Source organism: Oncorhynchus kisutch, linkage group LG12 (assembly GCF_002021735.2).
Source record: "Oncorhynchus kisutch isolate 150728-3 linkage group LG12, Okis_V2, whole genome shotgun sequence".
In the NCBI taxonomy this organism is placed as follows: domain Eukaryota; kingdom Metazoa; phylum Chordata; class Actinopteri; order Salmoniformes; family Salmonidae; genus Oncorhynchus; species Oncorhynchus kisutch.
Genome location: NC_034185.2, coordinates 11,665,267 through 11,685,266, shown reverse-complemented (window position 1 = coordinate 11,685,266; position 20,000 = coordinate 11,665,267). Strand labels below are relative to the sequence as shown.

General features: G+C 47.5%; 1 protein-coding gene across 4 annotated transcripts in view; it reads left to right on the top strand.

Annotated features, from left to right (window-relative positions):
- Nucleotides 1-20,000, top strand: part of kif26aa (kinesin family member 26Aa) — a 171,110-nt gene that overhangs the window by 139,929 nt on the left and 11,181 nt on the right. For all 4 annotated transcript variants that reach the window (XM_031836884.1, XM_031836885.1, XM_031836883.1 and 1 more), the window contains 8 exons: nt 550-759; nt 3,318-3,411; nt 5,455-5,717; nt 6,577-6,760; nt 13,205-13,364; nt 14,186-14,348; nt 15,394-18,541; nt 19,347-19,543. In XM_031836884.1, coding sequence (XP_031692744.1) covers nt 550-759; nt 3,318-3,411; nt 5,455-5,717; nt 6,577-6,760; nt 13,205-13,364; nt 14,186-14,348; nt 15,394-18,541; nt 19,347-19,543 — 4,419 coding nt within the window. The remainder of the gene's footprint in view (nt 1-549; nt 760-3,317; nt 3,412-5,454; nt 5,718-6,576; nt 6,761-13,204; nt 13,365-14,185; nt 14,349-15,393; nt 18,542-19,346; nt 19,544-20,000) is intronic.

Sequence of the window (20,000 nt, the reverse complement as noted above, 5' to 3'; positions counted from 1 at the left end):
TAAGAATTTGTTCTTAACTGACTTGCCTTGTTAAATAAAGGTAAAATAGAAATCTGAAGGGTAATCCTTGGCAAGGTAACTGAAGAGGGTTAGTGTAGCATGCATGCTTATGTTGATGCCGGTGATGTTGTCTCCATTCATGCTACACCATGACAGGTTAAGTACACAAGGTAGTGTCACAAAGCTAATGGTAATTGAGGTATGCTAATTAGCAGTTAGCTTTAGTCCCTCAGTTTAGTGTTAGCAGGACCAGGTGAATTATCATTAGCATAAAGCAGTAAGCAGGTGTGTTGTGTATATAGTTTTATACTTAACCTAGTAATTTCTCTTGAGATAGAAACACCTTTATTGGCAAGGCTGACTTGACCTTTCTGCAATGTGAGCTTTTGATTTTAAAAAGTCACTAGGATGAACTTTAATGTCCCTGAGTGGAACATTGTCTTAGACATGCTACTGTATACCAATATAAACACTGTTCATTACACACTCAACATTATACATTGACATTTGTTTTGGGGGGGGGGGTTGGACGTTGTTTTCTCTCTGCAGGTCAAAGTGATGGTACGCATCTGCTCTGCCCAGGGCTCCAGCAACACCTCGGAGTCCAGGTCATTTCTTAAGGTGGATGCCCGCAAGAAGCAGCTCACCCTCTGCGAAACGTCCGCTAACTGCCACTCCAGTGCTGCCCAGAGGCGCGCCGCCGCAGCCGCCCCCAAGATGTTTGCTTTCGATGCTGTTTTCTCCCAGGATGCATCACAAGTAAGCCATAGACACTCTCCCCAACCCCGCTGCCCCTGTCCTCACAGGTTGTGCAGGCTTTTGTTTTTGCCCAGCATTAACACAATTTCAACTGATTAAACTAATGAGGGGCCTGATGATTAGTTGATTAGCTGAAACAGGTGTGTTAGTGCTGGGCTGGGAAAAAAAGCCTTCCCACTCTGTGGATCTCCAGAACCTGTGTTGACGAACAGTGCCGTTATGATGAGATGTCCAAGGGGGAGGAGGGTGGGAAAGTGACCACAGCTCCTATTTTTGGACATGGGGGTTGGGAACAGGCTAAGCAGTTGGTCCCTTTAAAGTCAAAGTGCTTTGAATTCCAGTGCTTAGCCAAGCTTTCCAAAAATATATATCTAATTGCACAGTGCATGGTGGTGGGTGGGTGGTGGTGGTGATGGTGGTGGTGGTGGTGATGATCGTGGTGGTGGGGGTGATGGTGGTGGTGGTGGTGATGATGATGGTGGTGATGATGATGGTGGTGGTGGTGGTGACAGTGGTGGTGGTGGTGGTGGTGGTGATGGTGGTGGTGGTGGTGGTGGTGGTGGTGATGGTGGTGGTGGTGGTGATGATGATGATGGTGGTGATGATGATGGTGGTGGGGGGTAGGTGGTGGTGGTGATGATGGTAGTGGTGGTGATGGTGGTGGTGATGATGGTGGTGGTGATGATGATGGTGGTGGGGGTAGGTGGTGGGTGGGTGGGGGTGGGGGTGGTGGTGGTGGTGGGTGGGTGGGTGGTTGTGGTGATGGTTGTGTGAGGATATAGCCCTGAACCAGAAACCAGCCCCAGAGTGCAGGGGAGAAAGAAACAACAAACTTTCTGCCTGCACCAGTTTTAGCTGCAACACGCGCTGTGCTACAGGTTAGAGGGTATCCTGTCAGACAACGTCAGCCTGATGATTGGTGACCCTACTGCTCAAAGGAGAGCGGCTTTGAAGAAGAAGACTTCAGAGCTACTGTCGAGCTCCTATTAGAACACTGCCAGTCAACCTGCACACACACTCACACACGCATACGCACACGCACGCACACACACACACACACACACAGCAACACACACACTACTGTATCTCCTCACTCTCTCTTTCTCACACATACACACACACACACACACACACGAGGCGTAGTGCCAGAGTTTGAACACTTCATCATGGAGGCTTTGTGGCTCTGCCTGTCTGCTATGGGATTGATCAGAGAGAGAACTGAGGCTGCAATGGGACTGATCAGAGAGAAAACTGAGCCTGCAATGGGATTGATCAGAGAGAGAACTGAGGCTGCAATGGGACTGATCAGAGAGAGAACTGAGCCTGTAATGGGACTGATCAGAGAGAGAACTGAGCCTGTAATGGGATTGATCAGAGAGAGAACTGAGGCTGTAATGGGATTGATCAGAGAGAGAACTGAGCCTGTAATGGGACTGATCAGAGAGAGAACTGAGCCTGTAATGGGACTGATCAGAGAGAGAACTGAGCCTGTAATGGGATTGATCAGAGAGAGAACTGAGGCTGCTATGGGATTGATCAGAGAGAGAACTGAGGCTGCTATGGGACTGATCAGAGAGAGAACTGAGCCTGTAATGGGACTGATCAGAGAGAGAACTGAGCCTGTAATGGGATTGATCAGAGAGAGAACTGAGCCTGTAATGGGACTGATCAGAGAGAGAACTGAGCCTGTAATGGGACTGATCAGAGAGAGAGAGCTGAGAACCTTAAACGTTATATGTCCATATTATGCAATGCAGGTCTATTCTGCATCCTGGAATCAGGCAGAGTCATGAGATTGCCAAGCGAGGCAGCATTACCTAGGCCAGCAGGTCCCAACCCAATAAAATATCTTGGTGGTCAAATTTGGTCAATTGTAGTAAGTGAAAGTAACAAAATAAATGTATCTGTATTATTATTAACAATTGCATTGTGGAAATTAATTAGAAAATCTTTGTAATACCATAAATACTCCGACCGTTGAAGGAATTAATTAATAAAAATCAGCGGACCACAGGTTGAAAACCACTGACCTAGGCCCTATAGCTGCAATGTGCTGCCCTATATGCAAGTTCTGCTACTGTGAATACAGTGGACGGGTCATTCATATTAAAACAATCGAGAGAGATTTGCAGCGTGATGCAACGTGTAGAAATACACTGCAACCTACGAACTCTCGCCCCTAGTGCTTTTAGGTCTTAGAAGTGTTTGCGTTTGATATGCATTCAAAGAGTTGTAGATGGCCCCTCCTTGTATGTTTGACATGGTGCTGTGCTGTTTGTTCCTGCTTGGTTGTGTTTGCCTCTTTGCTATTGGGATGTCCTGTGATGTCAAATGATCTGAACTCACAAACAATGCTCTGCACGCAGAGACTCAGTCACACTGAGATGTGATATGTTGTGTTGTCGTTGGCTGAAATGATCTGTGCTTTCTACTGATAGGCTGAGGTGTGATATGCTGTGTTGTCGTTGGCTGAAATGATCTGTGCTTTCTACTGATACGCTGAGGTGTGCTATGCTGTGTTGTTATTGGCTGAAATGATCTGTGCTTTCTACTGATAGGCTGAGGTGTGCTCGGGGACGGTGGCGGAGGTCATCCAATCGGTGGTGAACGGTGCAGACGGCTGCATCTTCTGCTTAGGCCATGCCAACCTCGGTATGACCACACACACACACACACACACAAATCTATGCCCTTGAAATAACGAATGACGGCCCATTAATGTGTCAAACAGTTTAATTTCCTGTTTTCACACCTCAAGAAACAAACTAGATGACTGACTGAACAGAGGTCCCTGTTTTAATTGACTCAACCATTGTGGGTCCCTACCCCCCTTTCCCATTAGGAAACCACTTCACGGATTTCATTTCCTGGTGGGAGTCCCAATGATTGTTTACAATAGAGCAGAGAGATGGAGAATCCCCTTTTGTTTTGTCTGCCTTATTTTAAAGCCCTCTTTGAGTTTGGTGGAGAGCTTTGAAGGACAGGCAGAGAGAAGGAAGGCAGTGGCCACTTCAGTATAATGTTGTAGGATGTGTGTGTGTGTGTGTGTGTGTGTGTGTGTGTGTGTGTGTGTGTGTGTGTGTGTGTGTGTGTGTGTGTGTGTGTGTGTGTGTGTGTGTGTGTGTGTGTGTGTGTGTGTGTGTGTGTGTGTGCTCGCGCGCATGCTTTTTTGAGAGTGGGAAAAAGAGAGAGAGAGAGAGAAAGAGCTTTATGCAGAATGTAAAGTGCCCTTGTTTTCCATCTGGTTGTTAGACCAGTCTGTCCTTTTATCTAGTCCTTTGTTTCTCCTCCGGCTGGGTAGGTCTGACAAACCCACTGATGAGGACTTCAGATCTCCCGTGTTGTTTGCTAACTTCTACTTCTGCTGTTACTTCTTTTACTGCTACAAATATTTATATTTGATCCACATCCATAGACTTCACTATTAGTCACGAGATTCCAGTATTTCATTTATCTGACGTTGGTTTTTCTCCATGTTACAGCCTCTATATTTAGCCTCACGATGAAGTGTTTCACCATTTTATTTTCAGGACAACCAGGGCTGTAAGTAGAACACAAAATCATTTGACATAAACAGTTGCATTCATGACTTTTATGGATATGAATAGAAAAATAAGGTCCACCAAACCAAAAAACCAGGTAGAAATGTATTTATATGAATGTTGTAGTTACAGAAATTGTTTGCTCTCTGGGAAATTTATATCCAACTAGTCAATGACAACTGTGTGGAATTTGGAGTTTGTGACAGCAACTATGTGAGATTGTTACAGTATTATAGACACTATGTCCTGGGAACCCCTTACCTCCTAACTAGTCTTGTGTAGCTGGTGAGCATCATAGAGCAAAACAGGTGCGTGTTCGTGATAGTCTCAGCTTTCATAGATTAGTTTAGATAGCTTTAATAGTTTGTAGCTCAAACCATTCAGACTCTATAGACGTTTTTTGTATGAAAGACCCGGCCCCGGTCCCCTTCGGGATCCGCTCTTGTCTAGCTCATCTCCCGTTAATCACACAGACTACACATGGTCTCTATCTACGGATGCACGAGAAATAGACTCATCCAATGGTAGAACCCAGTAGTCTGTAGCTCAAACACACACTGTTTAAAATGGGTTCGAAGCCTAAAGATGCCCCGGCGATATGGTGGGACTCATTGGGTTAAAACATTTTGCCAACCCTGTCTTTTATCTACTTCAACAGCAGACTGCACTCATAAACCTGTTTTTGATGTGTCTATTCCTATTTGAACTAGCTATTTCCTTTCTGAACAAATATATAACTATAAGCAACCTTTGACAGTTTTTTTTAACCTTTATTTAATTAGATTCTTATTTTCAATGATGGCCTAGGACCAGTGGGTTAACTGCCTTGTTCAGGGGCAGAACAACAGATGTTTACCTTGTCAGCACGGGGATTTGATCTTCCAACCTTTCGGTTATTAGTCCAATGCTTTAACCACAAGACTACCTGCCCCCCTGCTGTTTTGGAGAGCAGACTTCAAATCCGACAGGCCGGTTTACAGGACACAGATTTAGTCTAGCCAAGGACTAAGATGCACTTTCAATGGAGAATCTCAGTTGAACATGCCTTTTAGACCAAAACTACAGGCTTAGTCCATGTCTGAGAAAACAACCCAACAACTATAACAAGCGCACCACTCACCACCTCAAATAACCTCTGAACCCTCCTCCACAGGTAAGACGTACACCATGATTGGTCGGGACTGCTCCACACAGAGCCTGGGTGTGGCTCCCTGCGCCATCTCCTGGCTCTTCAAGCTCATCGAGGAACGCAAGGAGAAGGCCGGGGCACGCTTCTCGGTCCGCGTGTCCGCCGTGGAGATCTCCGGCCGGGACGAGGCGCTGACCGACCTGCTGTCCAATGTGTCCACAGGCAGCCTGCAGGATGGCCAGTCTCCGGGGGTGTACCTGCGCGAGGACCCCATCTGCGGGTCACAGGTAAGGAGCTGCTTGGCTAGTGGGAGTGTGTGTGTGTGTTGGCTTTGGGTGGGGAGCTCTAGAGAAAGCATTTTAATAGTTTGTGACAAACCTAGCATAGGCTATGTTCAGCTATATTCTGACTTAATATCTAGAATTTGTGCTTACGTTGTGTGCTCCTTTCTCAACAATAAATCACCCGTCATTGAATGCTTCAATTCTTTAGCTACCTGGGCTCTTGTGATGCCGCTTCCACCTGACTTCCTCAGACAACCTCTCTCCCTCCCTGGACCCTCTCTCTCACCTCTCCCTCCCTTTGTGCGCATAACTGACCTCCTGATCACCCAGGAGACTCTCTCCGCCGGGCCAGAAATGTGTGCTGTTCACCCAATTAGCTAGACCCTTCTAATGCAGTCTCTTTTCATCTCTCTCATTTCATTCGCCCCACCCCCCACCCCCTCTCTTCTTTTCTTTCTTTATGTCTATGGCTGTCTGTCTTTATTTGCCTGTCCATCTCTCCCATGTTCTTTTCTCACCTATTTGTGTCTCCCTCTCTCTTTCATCTCGTTCATTATGTGTGGGAGTCTCTCTTACTCTCTTACTTCATCTCCCATTTTCTCTCCCTCTCTGTCTTTACCTTTCTAGCAACTCTCTCTGTACCTCCCCCTTTCTCTCTCGTGCACTCTCTCTTTATTTCTTTCTCTCTCTCGCTCTCTCAATTCAATTCAAAGGGTTTTATTGGCATGAAAAGCTTTTACAACAGCAGGAACAGTAGGAGGTACAGTACTAGTCTCAGTAGTATTAGTATGAGTTGTCTCTTTTCCTCTCTTTTGTTCAGTCTCCCTCATTTTTCATCTCTTCTCCCCCCCCCCCCCCCCAGCTACAGAACCAGAGTGAGTTGCGTGCGGCCACTGCAGAGCGGGCAGCCTACTTTCTGGACACAGCCCTGGAGGCACGAAGCACCAGCCGCCCTCACTGCGATGAGGAGGAGAGGAGAAACTCCCACATGCTCTTCACCCTCCACATCTACCAGTACCGCATGGAGAAGAGTGTCAAAGGAGGAAGTGAGTAGAGTGCCGGTGGCTGTGTGTCGGGGGAGAAGTTGGGGATGGTTGGTCTGGTGTGTGCACTTAGTACACCTGGGTCAAAGGAGGAAGTGAGTAGGGTGCCGGTGGCTGTGTGTCGGGGGAGAAGTTGGGGATGGTTGGTCTGGTGTGTGCACTTAGTACACCTGGGTCAAATAGGTATTTGTTTTCTTTCAAATACTTGGTTTATACTGCTTGGTTTGACTTGCCTGGCACTATTCAACCAATGGAATTGCCCAGATAGTGTAAACCCACCAGAGCACACTGGGCAAGCAAAACGTTTTCTAGCGAGTTAATTTGACATTCAATGTCCAGTCTACCCATGTATGAATTTCATCAGTCATCAGAGGTTACATAATGAAGGAGGATGACAGTTAAATATGGTGTCTTGTTCATGTGATGACAGTTAAATATGGTGTCTTGTTCATGTGATGACAGTTAAATATGGTGTCTTGTTCATGTGATGACAGTTAAATAATGGTGTCTTGTTCATGTGATGACAGTTAAATATGGTGTCTTGTTCATGTGATGACAGTTAAATATGGTGTCTTGTTCATGTGATGACAGTTAAATATGGTGTCTTGTTCATGTGATGACAGTTAAATATGGTGTCTTGTTCATGTGATGACAGTTAAATATGGTGTCTTATTCATGTGATGTTAAATATAGATCTGGAGCTCCACATTGACCACCATATTGATGCAGATATACCTTTGAAAGATAATGACGTCTTTAATTTGCTCGACGCTCAAAGGAGCCACTCTGATCAGCACAATGAAAAACCCTTGCCCTTTTATCTGGAGAACATATTTCACATGCATCATTAGTATGTTAAGGCCTGCTGGAAAGGCTAGGCCATCCAGCAAGTCTATTATCTCTCTCTCTCTAGCTCTTCCTCTCTCTCTAGCTCTTCCTCTCTCTCTAGCTCTTCCTCTCTCTCTAGCTCTTCCTCTCTCTTCCACTCTTCCTCTCTCTCTAGCTCTTCCTCTCTCTCTAGCTCTTCCTCTCTCTCTAGCTCTTCCTCTCTCTCTAGCTCTTCCTCTCTCTCCCACTCTTCCTCTCTCTCTAGCTCTTCCTCTCTCTCTAGCTCTTCCTCTCTCTCCCACTCTTCCTCTCTCTCTAGCTCTTCCTCTCTCTCTAGCTCTTCCTCTCTCTCTAGCTCTTCCTCTCTCTCTAGCTCTTCCTCTCCTCTGCTCTCCCACTCTTCCTCCTCCTCTCTAGCTCTTCCTCTCTCTCTAGCTCTTCCTCTCTCTCTAGCTCTTCCTCTCTCTCCCACTCTTCCTCTCTCTCTAGCTCTTCCTCTCTCTCTAGCTCTTCCTCTCTCTCTAGCTCTTCCTCTCTCTCTAGCTCTTCCTCTCTCTCTAGCTCTTCCTCTCTCTCTAGCTCTTCCTCTCTCTCTAGCTCTTCCTCTCTCTCTGGCTCTTCCTCTCTCTCTCCCACTCTTCCTCTCTCTCTAGCCCTTCCTCTCTCTCTAGCTCTTCCTCTCTCTCTAGCTCTTCCTCTCTCTCTAGCTCTTCCTCTCTCTCTAGCTCTTCCTCTCTCTCTCCCCACTCTTCCTCTCTCTCTAGCTCTTCCTCTCTCTCTAGCTCTTCCTCTCTCTCTAGCTCTTCCTCTCTCTCTAGCTCTTCCTCTCTCTCTAGCTCTTCCTCTCTCTCTCCCACTCTTCCTGTCTCTCTAGCTCTTCCTCTCTCTCTAGCTCTTCCTCTCTCTCTAGCTCTTCCTCTCTCTCTCCCACTCTTCCTCTCTCTCTAGCTCTTCCTCTCTCTCTAGCTCTTCCTCTCTCTCTAGCTCTTCCTCTCTCTCTAGCTCTTCCTCTCTCTCTCCCACTCTTCCTCTCTCTCTAGCTCTTCCTCTCTCTCTAGCTCTTCCTCTCTCTCTAGCTCTTCCTCTCTCTCTCTCCCACTCTTCCTCTCTCTCTAGCTCTTCCTCTCTCTCTAGCTCTTCCTCTCTCTCTAGCTCTTCCTCTCTCTCTAGCTCTTCCTCTCTCTCTAGCTCTTCCTCTCTCTCTAGCTCTTCCTCTCTCTCTCCCACTCTTCCTCTCTCTCTAGCACTTCCTCTCTCTCTAGCTCTTCCTCTCTCTCTAGCTCTTCCTCTCTCTCTAGCTCTTCCTCTCTCTCTAGCTCTTCCTCTCTCTCTAGCTCTTCCTCTCTCTCTAGCTCTTCCTCTCTCTCCCACTCTTCCTCTCTCTCTAGCTCTTCCTCTCTCTCTAGCTCTTCCTCTCTCTCTAGCTCTTCCTCTCTCTCTAGCTCTTCCTCTCTCTCTAGCTCTTCCTCTCTCTCCCACTCTTCCTCTCTCTCTAGCTCTTCCTCTCTCTCTGGCTCTTCCTCTCTCTCCCGCTCTTCCTCTCTCTCTAGCTCTTCCTCTCTCTCCCACTCTTCCTCTCTCTCTAGCTCTTCCTCTCTCTCTAGCTCTTCCTCTCTCTCCCACTCTTCCTCTCTCTCTAGCTCTTCCTCTCTCTCCCACTCTTCCTCTCTCCCACTCTTCCTCTCTCTCCCACTCTTCCTCTCTCTCTAGCTCTTCCTTCTCTCCCACTCTTCCTCTCTCTCCCACTCTTCCTCTCTCTCTAGCTCTTCCTCTCTCTCTAGCTCTTCCTCTCTCTCTAGCTCTTCCTCTCTCTCCACTCTTCCTCTCTCTCTAGCTCTTCCTCTCTCTCTCGCTCTTCCTCTCTCTCTAGCGCTTCCTCTCTCTCTCCCACTCTTCCTCTCTCTCTAGCTCTTCCTCTCTCTCTAGCTCTTCCTCTCTCTCTAGCTCTTCCTCTCACTCTAGCTCTTCCTCTCTCTCTAGCTCTTCCTCTCTCTCTAGCTCTTCCTCTCTCTCCCACTCTTCCTCTCTCCCACTCTTCCTCTCTCTCCCGCTCTTCCTCTCTCTCTAGCTCTCCCTCTCTCTCCCGCTCTTCCTCTCTCTCTAGCTCTTCCTCTCTCTCTAGCTCTTCCTCTCTCTCTAGCTCTTCCTCTCTCTCCCACTCTTCCTCTCTCCCACTCTTCCTCTCTCTCTAGCTCTTCCTCTCTCTCTAGCTCTTCCTCTCTCTCTAGCTCTTCCTCTCTCTCTAGCTCTTCCTCTCTCTCTAGCTCTTCCTCTCTCTCTAGCTCTTCCTCTCTCTCCCACTCTTCCTCTCTCCCACTCTTCCTCTCTCTCTAGCTCTTCCTCTCTCTCTAGCTCTTCCTCTCTCTCTAGCTCTTCCTCTCTCTCTAGCTCTTCCTCTCTCCCACTCTTCCTCTCTCCCACTCTTCCTCTCTCTCCCACTGTTCCTCTCTCTCTAGCTCTTCCTCTCTCTCTAGCTCTTCCTCTCTCTCCCACTCTTCCTCTCTCTCTAGCTCTTCCTCTCTCTCTAGCTCTTCCTCTCTCTCTAGCTCTTCCTCTCTCTCTAGCTCTTCCTCTCTCTCCCACTCTTCCTCTCTCTCTAGCTCTTCCTCTCTCTCTAGCTCTTCCTCTCTCTCTAGCTCTTCCTCTCGCTCTCTTGCTCTTTTTTTCCAATCCAACTTGTATTAATTAGCTTCATTTGGAGTTGCTGATAAGGCCTTAACAGGAATACTAACAAGGAAGGCTAGCTCATTTTCATTATACGCTGCCCTAGCCCACCTGTCATCGCCACATCCTCTACATTAGCTGCTGTCATTAGTATTTCACACTCCCTTCGCTGCAATGCGGGGGTAGACACGGCACACGCTGTCCGGAGCCAGAATACATTTCAATAGGTAATGAGGCTTGAGTCCTCTTTCTGGGAATGTTTATAGAGTGGCACATAAAAGGGGAGGCTAGTTTGCAATTCCCGGGTTCCGGGGAGGGTTGTCACTCTGGAGCGCAGGGGAATGTAAATCTTGCTGACGCTAGGTTAATCTTCAGCCTCACCACTGTATTAAATCAGGACACCGTTCAAATTACTCTTAATGATATGAGTCAAAGTTTTCATACCACTGACCTAGATGAGCTCAAAAGGGAAGGAATCTGTCCTCTCAACCGTAACTATGTCTTTTATCTGTGAGCAGTTAGCCCCCCGAAAGTGCGAGCCTTTTTGATTGTCACTTCAGAGCCGACTGTCCATAACTGTTGATTCATAGATACACACGGCGAGGCAAGGCATAACGTGACCACGCCCAGAGTAGGATACAGCCGTAGGGTACTCCCTTCACTCCATGGTTAAATTGCCTACTTTAATCATAACCCGGCAACGGCTGTTTTGTTTTTTTACATTCTATAATCATTTTGTACATGCTTGATTGGTCATTTTAATATAATTCCATGTCGTCTTAATCAACAAATGACATCATACCAAAAAAACACGAATTCTAAACGTAAAAATGTTAACATGAACAGCTAGACTGTCGCATGGAATGTATGTCACCATAATCAGTCAAAGAGCCTATCCCAACAGATCTAACTAACCCTGCTTTTAAGATCCATATTGTTTTTGTTTGAACAATAGTAGGAGAAAACACCACCAAATGAAGTTTCATCAACTTCCCAAGGACCAGGTTAGACAAACCTCATGGTTTCAGGCTTCAAGCTGGTTTAAAGCTGTGGGCTCCGGTTACTCAATACATTTATACGTGTGTTCGAAGCACTTCATCACTGGTAAATTCGTAACACTTGTTTGCATCTAACTAGCTATGTGTATTGCATAAAGATTGCTAATCATCTTGTAGTAAGGACTAGTGAACTGTATCCATCCCAAAAAAACAGCTATAATATTCTTCTGCATTTGGCTATTTATGCAAACCTGGATATTCCACTGGTTTCGGTCATTTGGTAGGGTTGTCTCTCCAGCTGGTCTGGGGCAAGATGAAAGGACATATAGGCAAGCCAACAAGAATCATCTTTTCTAAATACTTAGACCGTCCAAGGGCAGGAAAAGACTGGAAGTAGTTACTTGACATATCTGAGACTAGCGGATTAGATCGAGATTAAGTTAAACGTTAGACAGCTAAAGTCAGCTAAGACTTTTCCTAGAACTGGCCACCCGGCCAAACTGAGCAATCGGGGGAGAAGGGCTTTGGTCAGGGACGTGACCAAGAACCCAATGGTCACTCTGACAGAGCTCTAGAGTTCCTTACAGAAGGACAACCATCTCTGCAGCACTTCAGCAATCAGGCCTTTATAATAGATCGGCCAGACGGAAACCACTCCTCAGTGAAAGGCACGACAGCCCGCTTGGAGTTTGCCAAAAGGCACCTAAAGACTCTCAGACCATGAGAAACAAAATTCTCTGGTCTGATGAAACCAAGATTGAACTCTTTGGCCTGAATGCCAAATGTCATGTCTGGAAGAAACCTGGCACCATCCCTACAGGGAAGCATGGTGGTGGCAGCATCATGCTGTGGAGATGTTTTTCAGAGGCAGGAACTGGGAGACTGGTCAGGATCGAGGGAAAGATGAACAGAGCAAAGTACAGAGAGATCCTTGATGAAAACCTGTTCAGGACCTCAGACTGGTCGAAGGTTCACCTTCCAACAGGACAACGACCCTAAGCACACAGACAAGACAACACAGGAGTGGCTTCGGCACAAGTCTATGAATGTCCTTGAAAGTTAGGCTAATTACATGGGAGTAAGGGGAAAACCCTCCTCGGGTGCGTGGTCACGTTAAGCCATACCTCGACGTGTGTATCTATCGGGCCACCTCTGTCAGGCCCCTATGTCTTTTTCATTGTGTTCCACTTAAAATCCCTCCTGTGCTCAATGGGCTCAGTGCCCCCTGAAAGTGTCATTCAGTGTATCGGTCATTTAGCACAAAGCTAAATGGGGCGATGTGAAGTTTGAAGTGGTCCATTCAATGTGAACTCCTGAGCTTGTTTTTATTTTGGTGCTCTAGTGAAAGTTCAGGCTTTATAATTTACCATCTCTCCTTTTTTTCTCTTTTTTTTAAACCCCCTTTTTCTCCCCAATTTCGTGGTATCCAATTGTTAGTTGTTACTGTCTTGTCTCATCGCTACAACTCCCAAATGGGGTCTGGAGAGACGAAGGTCGAGAGCCATGCGTCCTCCGAAACACAACCCAACCAAGCCACACTGCTTCTTAGCGCGCATCCAACCCGGAAGCCAGCCGCACCAATGTGTCGGAGGAAACACTGTATCCTTGTCCCATCGCGCACTAGCGACTCCTGTGGCGGGCCGGGTGCAGTGCACGCTGACCAGGTCGCTAGTGCGCGATGAGACAAGGATATCCCTGCCGGCCAAACCCTCCCTAACCCGGATGACGCTAGGCCAATTGTGCGCCGCCCCATGGGCCTCCCGGTCACGGCCGGCTGCGAACCCAGAGTCTCTGGGGGCACAGAGACCACCTTAAACCACTGCCACACCCGGGAGGCCCCCATCGCTCCTCTTTTTCTCTCAATTTACCTCTCTCACACTCTCTCTCTCCCTCTCTCTCTCTCTCTCTCTCTCTCTCTTTCTGTCTGTCTCTGCTGTTTTCTCCCTCTCTCATAAAGTGTCTGGCGGCCGCAGTCGTCTGCACCTGCTGGATCTGGGCAGCTGTGAGACAGACATACGTCGGACTCGGGAAGGAGGTGGAGGCCAGTGTCTGTCGCTCTCTGCTCTGGGAAACGTCATCCTCGCCCTGGCCAATGGGGCCAAGCACGTACCCTACAGGTATGTCTGAACATGAGGGACAAACGCTAGTGAATAAAGATTTTTCACGTACCCTACAGGTATGTCTGAAAACGAGGAACAAACGCTCTTGAATATGATATTTTTTTACGTACCCTACAGGTATGTCTGAGACGAGGGACAAACACATTCAGATGCTCGTGAATAATTGTTTTTTCCCCAATGCCAATCTGAATGTGTCTGCATTGTGTCTGTGTGTCTGGCTTTGTGTCATGGCCTTTTTATCTCTCTCCATTGTTCTTCCCACCTGACAGGAATAATCTATGAAGCCCTATTAGCCTGTTTGGATGAGAGAGAAGTTGAGGGAATTAGCGAAGCACCAACGTGGGAAATTATTGACAGTGTTATGGTTCAGCGAAAGGGTGTATTCCGGCTTCAATGAGATGAGGGGGTTTGGATTGTAATATAGAAGATTGAGTCTGTGAAAAGGAATATGTGGAATGAGATGTTTTTACTTGAGTCTCAGACAAGATCAGCTTTATTTATACACGGTATAGAGTAGGGTGGGCTTAATGAAAATGTTTCTTGTCTATTTAAAACTAGTTTTCATGTAACATTTCACAAATTGCCCTACTTACAGACAGAACATGAGAAGGTAGTTGAAACGGAAAGTGGTAGTTGAAAATGGTAAATGAGATCTCGTTCCCGCCGCCTTTTGCCTGTCTATGCCTAATCCTTTGGTACAATTAGGAATGGTTGCTGTGATCCTGGGAGGTTTAGAGGGGAGTGAGTTATGGCTACAAGGATCTGGTGCTGGTCCTTTTTTGGGGGGCTAACGAGGGGATTTCTGATGTATTATTCAGGGATAGCAAGCTCACCATGTTGCTGAGGGAGTCTCTGGGCAACATCAACTGCCGAACCACCATGATAGCACACATCTCTGACTCACCAACCAATTACATGGAGACGCTCACCACTGTGCAGCTGGCCTCGCGTATCCACCGCATGAGGAAGAAGAAATACAAGGTAGTAACATATAAACAAGCTTTTTCAAGGCTTCCTACTGGGGGAAAATGCTGTTTCCAAATCATTTCAACCAAAAAAGTCAGTGTGACGACGTTGAATCAATGCTGTTTCCAAATCATTTCAACCAAAAAAGTCAGTGTGACGACATTGAATCAATGCTGTTTCCAAATCATTTCAACCAAAACAGTCAGTGTGATGATGTTGAATCGACGTGGAAAACTGATTGGATTTGCAAAACGTCATCAAGTCATCATGGTAAGGGAATTTTGTATTAAAAAAAAAACCTAAACCTAATTAAAACCTACATTTGAACCTAAATCCAATGACAGGTTGACATTTTTGGTTGATTTCACATTGAATTCACATTAGTTGACAACTCAATCAAAATGTAAATCAAAACTAGATGTTGAACTGACGTCTGTGCCCAGTGGGTTATGTTTTGAATTAAAGTGTGTGTGAGAGTGCGGTCATCTGTATCCAGAATGTGTACGTGAGTATTGGGTCTTGCATCCATTAAGATTTGGATCAATACATTCATATTACATTCTTTGCATGGTCTTCATAGATACAGACTTTATTCCTCAAGCATCCTTTGGTATCTCTCAATTAGAGAATGTTTGAATTGTTTGAATGATTTCCCAGGGTAATAATGACTCTGCCATAGAAATAATTAAATCTATTAAGCTCATCTGTATTTCTTCCAAAGGAAGGGCTGTTACAGCATTAATTTTCTCAGTGTCTTATGCCATGTAATCAATACTAAAGAGAATCCAATGTATGCCCTGAGATTTGGAAAGCATACCTTCAACATAATTAGGCAGATTGACAGCATGTACTTATATTTTATAGATCAGGACACCATAGGATACATCAAATTATTTTTTTACATACATTTTCATGTAGCCTTTGGTTTGCACTTTTAACCTTGAATGGTATTGGGTTCCAATAAATTGAAAAGTCTAGGAATTGAACACAGTTTATAATTCAGCTATTGAATCCCTACCGCAGACAATATTTAAATGTGTGTTCTCTCTCCTGTTTACAGTATGCATCCAGCTCCTCTGGTGGTGAGAGTTCCTGCGAAGAGGGACGAATCCGCAAGCCACACTTGAGACCCTTCCACCCACGAACCGTAGCTCTTGACCCCGATATGCCCACATTGCTGTCCAGTGACCCGGACTATTCATCCAGCAGTGAGCACTCCTGCGACACGGTCATCTACATCGGGCCTGGTGGGGCCACCATTTCAGACAGAGAGCTCAGTGACAATGAGGGCCCACCTTCCTTTGTTCCGATCATTCCCTCGCTGAACAGGAAGCGCGGGAAAGACACCCAACGCCCGGAGGTGGAATACTTCAAGTGTGACACGTTTGCTGAGCTCCAAGAGAGACTGGAGTGCATTGATGGCAGCGAGGGCCCAGCTGCCTTCACTGGGGAGGGCAAAGGGGCACAAATAGCCCAAAGGACCAATAGCCCAGAGGAGACTGTGTCCCCCAAGACTGTTAAATCCCCCTCCCAAAAGCCTCTCGTTAGCACAACAACCACCAACACAGCTCCCGCTAAGTCTGAGCAGGAACATTCCAAATTGTCCTTAGATGGAGGGGTCCCAGAGAGTCACAAACGGACAAGTGCAGATGGGGAGAAGGTTCTGGCCTGCATGGTTAAACCCAGCATTTTGTTGCAAGACTCAGAGCCTGTGGTGCGAGAGAAGGTCTACCTCAACAAAGGGCCTACTGTACCTAAGCCTTCTGCCTCTCCTTCTTTGCCAAGATCCTCCAGAACACCCTCTCAGGGCCAGGATGCTATCTGCCGTGCACCCCCTGTGGGCATGAGTCAGCAGGCCCTAAGGCAAGGACAACATGGGGGGTCACCGGTCCTGGAGAGGGCCCATCATGGCAGGAGTCCCATGGAGATGAGCCACCTTCGGGCAGCATTGAGGGGCAGATGCCTGGAGAGAGATGTCCTGAGGACCACGATCACCCTGCAGCAACCCGTGGAGCTGAATGGAGAAGACGAGCTGGTGTTCACAGTTGTGGAGGACCTACCCATAGGACTGGTTCCAGACAATGGGCGGCCCTCCAGCATCATCAGCTTTAATAGTGACTGCTCCCTTCAGGCCCTGGCCTCAGGCTCCCGTCCTGTCAGCATCATTAGCAGCATCAACGATGAATTTGATGCTTACACGGCTCAAGAGTGTGCATCTGGGGTGAGCTCAGCCTCACAGGAGGAGATGTTTGCCCATCATGGTAGCAGACAGTCTTCCATTGGCTCCTGGCCGAGTGAAGTGAGCGTGTGCTCCCTGGAGAGCGACGGCACCCATTCGACAAGTAGATTCTTACAGAGGGCTAAGTGCGTGGTACCGGAGAACACCTCCATATTGTCCTCCCCTGGTATATTCCGTAGGGAGCCGTTCATGCAGCATGGTACCAAGAGCTCCCTAAATGACAGTGGTGTCTGCTTCTCTGAGTTGGACAGTGACCCCGCCACCCCAAGCAAGCTCTCCCTAACTAAGTGCCCACCTTCTAATGACTCTACCAAAGCATCTCTCAGAGCAAACACTCTGAACACCTCAGCCTCTTCTCAGATCCCACACCATGCTGTTCACTCCAGTCTTCCCAGGAAAACCAAACCTACCTCATCAGTTGCCCCAAGCTGCAGCAGGCAGGAAGGCAAGCAAGATGATCTCTGGTTGCGAGGGGGCGGCCATTCGGATTCTAGAGCGACTGAATCCACTGTGGCGAGTAAGCCACCCAGAAACGGCGTGAGTGGCCTCCCTTCCAGGAAGCCGGGAGGAAACAGCAACAGTGTACCTCGACCGCCGAAAGCACAGGTATCCTCCTCGACTCAGAGGGTGGTAGACGGTTGTGAGAAGTCCAGCAGCAAGAAAGCAGAGACCATGAGCAGGATGCCACAGCTCAGGCGAGGCGCCACCACTCTTGGCACAGTGTCAGTCCCCCACAGTTCCCCTGAATCAAAATGGGGCCGCGATGGTAGTGGTAGTCTGAGATTCTCCTCTTTGGGAAAGAAGGCAAATGGACAGAAAAGCAGCATGCTTCCAAAGTCCGGCTCTATCTCTCCTCCTGCTCCACCTGTTCGCAAATCAAGCCTTGATCAAAAGACAAGGATAGTCTTATCTCCTAGTGCCTTAAGGGCAGCCAGCGACGCTGCAAGGTCCTCATTGCCTAAAACATCAGTATCCGAGGAGGAATTTGATGTTCGATACAGAGGGGATTTGTTTAGCTACAAAACATCCAGCTTGAAGGCTGACCATGGCTCAGCTAAGACAGCGTCAAGCCTGAAGACACGAGGAGCCAAAGGCGATTCTGGAAGGTACTATGGTAGCCTAATGTCCTTGGAGAGAAGTGACAGTCTAAACTCAGTGAGGTCCAGACCTGGCCTGTCGAGAGAGAATAGTGGCATTAGTTTAGGAGACAATGGAAAATCCAATAGATCAGTGCCAAAACTTGGGGTTCCCACCTCCACTACTTCCACATCCACTGCTACCTCTCCACCTTCCTCTACCACGTTTGCGACGTCAAGCAAGTTGGGACAGCTCAAAGCTAATGTCAACCCCAGGGCCATAGTTGCCAGTGGATCAAAGGCTAGAACCTTGTCTGCCAGCAGTTCCAAGACCCTTAACTACTCCACCAAATCTGATGATGCGCCAACCGCACGCAATGCCAGCCTACCTCCAACGGGGAAACCTCCAGCTCGTTCTTTGGCAGGGACCAATGGTAATGGCAAGCCGGGCAGGGGCACTATCATGGGCACCAAGCAGGCCATCCGGGCTGCCAATAGCCGAGTTAGTGAGCTTGTGGCGGGAAGCCCAAGGAAACATCTAAGCAGGGGTTCAGGGGACAATGCCAATGATAGCGGGGCAAGCGTCAGCGGGTCCCCTATCAGCACGCCGCTGCCCTCGCCCTATAGCAAGATCACAGCCCCGCGGAGGCCCCAGCGTTACAGCAGCGGGCACGGTAGTGACAATAGCAGTGTGCTCAGTGGGGAGCTTCCACCGGCCATGGGGCGTACTGCGCTCTTCTACCACAGCGGGGGCAGCAGCGGGTATGAGAGCATGATCCGGGACAGCGAGACCACAGGCAGTGCCTCGTCAGCCCACGACTCCATGAGCGAGAGCGGGGTGTCCACGTCTAATAGGAGTAGAGTGTCTAAATCACCCAAGAAGAGAGGCAATGGTGAGTATTAGTTACACTGAGAGAGTTCTGTAACAATATCCAGACAGCTGTACCACATCAATCACCACTCATGATCTCATAAAGTTGTACTTGTGAAATAAGTGTGATGTTATTTCATTTAGCGCCCCACAATATTCAAATTTAACAATATACATATTAAAATAGTGATATAACTTTTCTTTGAAATCTGTCAAATAGAATATACATACAATATTTCCTCTAGTTTTCTCACTAGTAGATTTTTTATATTCTATTGAAAAGCGTTGCTAGGTGACAACCCTGGTGCTATATACAACATTGCATGCATGCTGAAGCGAGTAAGACTGCATGTATTCATACACTCTAATATCATGTATGAATTTGCCTTGCACATGGATATCTCACATTTATATATCTATTTTTCCTAAACCTATGAATATATATTTCGATGTACAGTATGTACTCCACCTAGCATTGTCATGAATCTCCATTCAAGTGTAGTATCTGAAGTGACAGCGTATCCGGCTGCAGTGTACACTCATAACAAGAATTCGGTCTATTCAGATTCATGTGCCCATCCTCCTTAATTCATAACAGCAACAGATAGGGTCTAGTGCCTAATGCATATGTAATCAGTGCTAGCCCAAGGTTATGTGATCCCAGCTGGCTCTATGGAAGTCTGCTATCAGTCTGTGTCTTGGCATGTTTTTGCTTCATGCATATTTCAAGGCAGTGCCGCACGTGCTAGGATATTGCTGGTGTGCATATCCAACTCCAATGAACAGCGGTACCCCCACTGATCACTCCCTTCACCCACTTGCTCCAGGCCTCCAGCGGCGCCGTCTCATCCCTGCTCCCCTGCCGGACACCTCCTCCCTGGGCAGAAAGGCTGGCGTACCAGGCCAGTGGGTGGACTTGCCCCCCTTGGGTGGGACCCTGAAAGAGCCCTTCGAGATCAAGGTGTACGAGATCGACGACGTGGAACGGCTGCAGAGGAGGCGAGAGGGTGCCACGGGGACAGAGGTTAGAGATTCTCCATCTGCTTGCTTCTTGGCATTCTAAAGTGGTGTGTGTGTGTGTGTGTGTGCGTGCGCAGGCGTGCATGCGTATGTACACAAATTAGCCAGACTGTAGACTCCAGAATATTTTGACTTATTTGTCTGGGAATGTTATTTTATTTGCTTTTTTCCCTCTCCTTACTTGCATAAATGTTGTGCATGTCACACCTGTTCACCTTTTGACCTCACCAAAGGACAAAAGGAATTCCCTCCAGTAATTGTCTACTTTATAAATAACATTTCAAGATTATCATGGCTGCGTAACAGGCTCCCCTTCGCAGTGGGCTAAAATTAAGGAGGACAGTCGGGTTCATCAGCCTCAACTGAACATGCCCCAGATTAAAAAGCAAGGCTACCTAAACTGAAACTAGGGGTGGAGGAAGCCCAACGAGGAAGAGGGGAAACCAAGGTTGCAGGAAGCT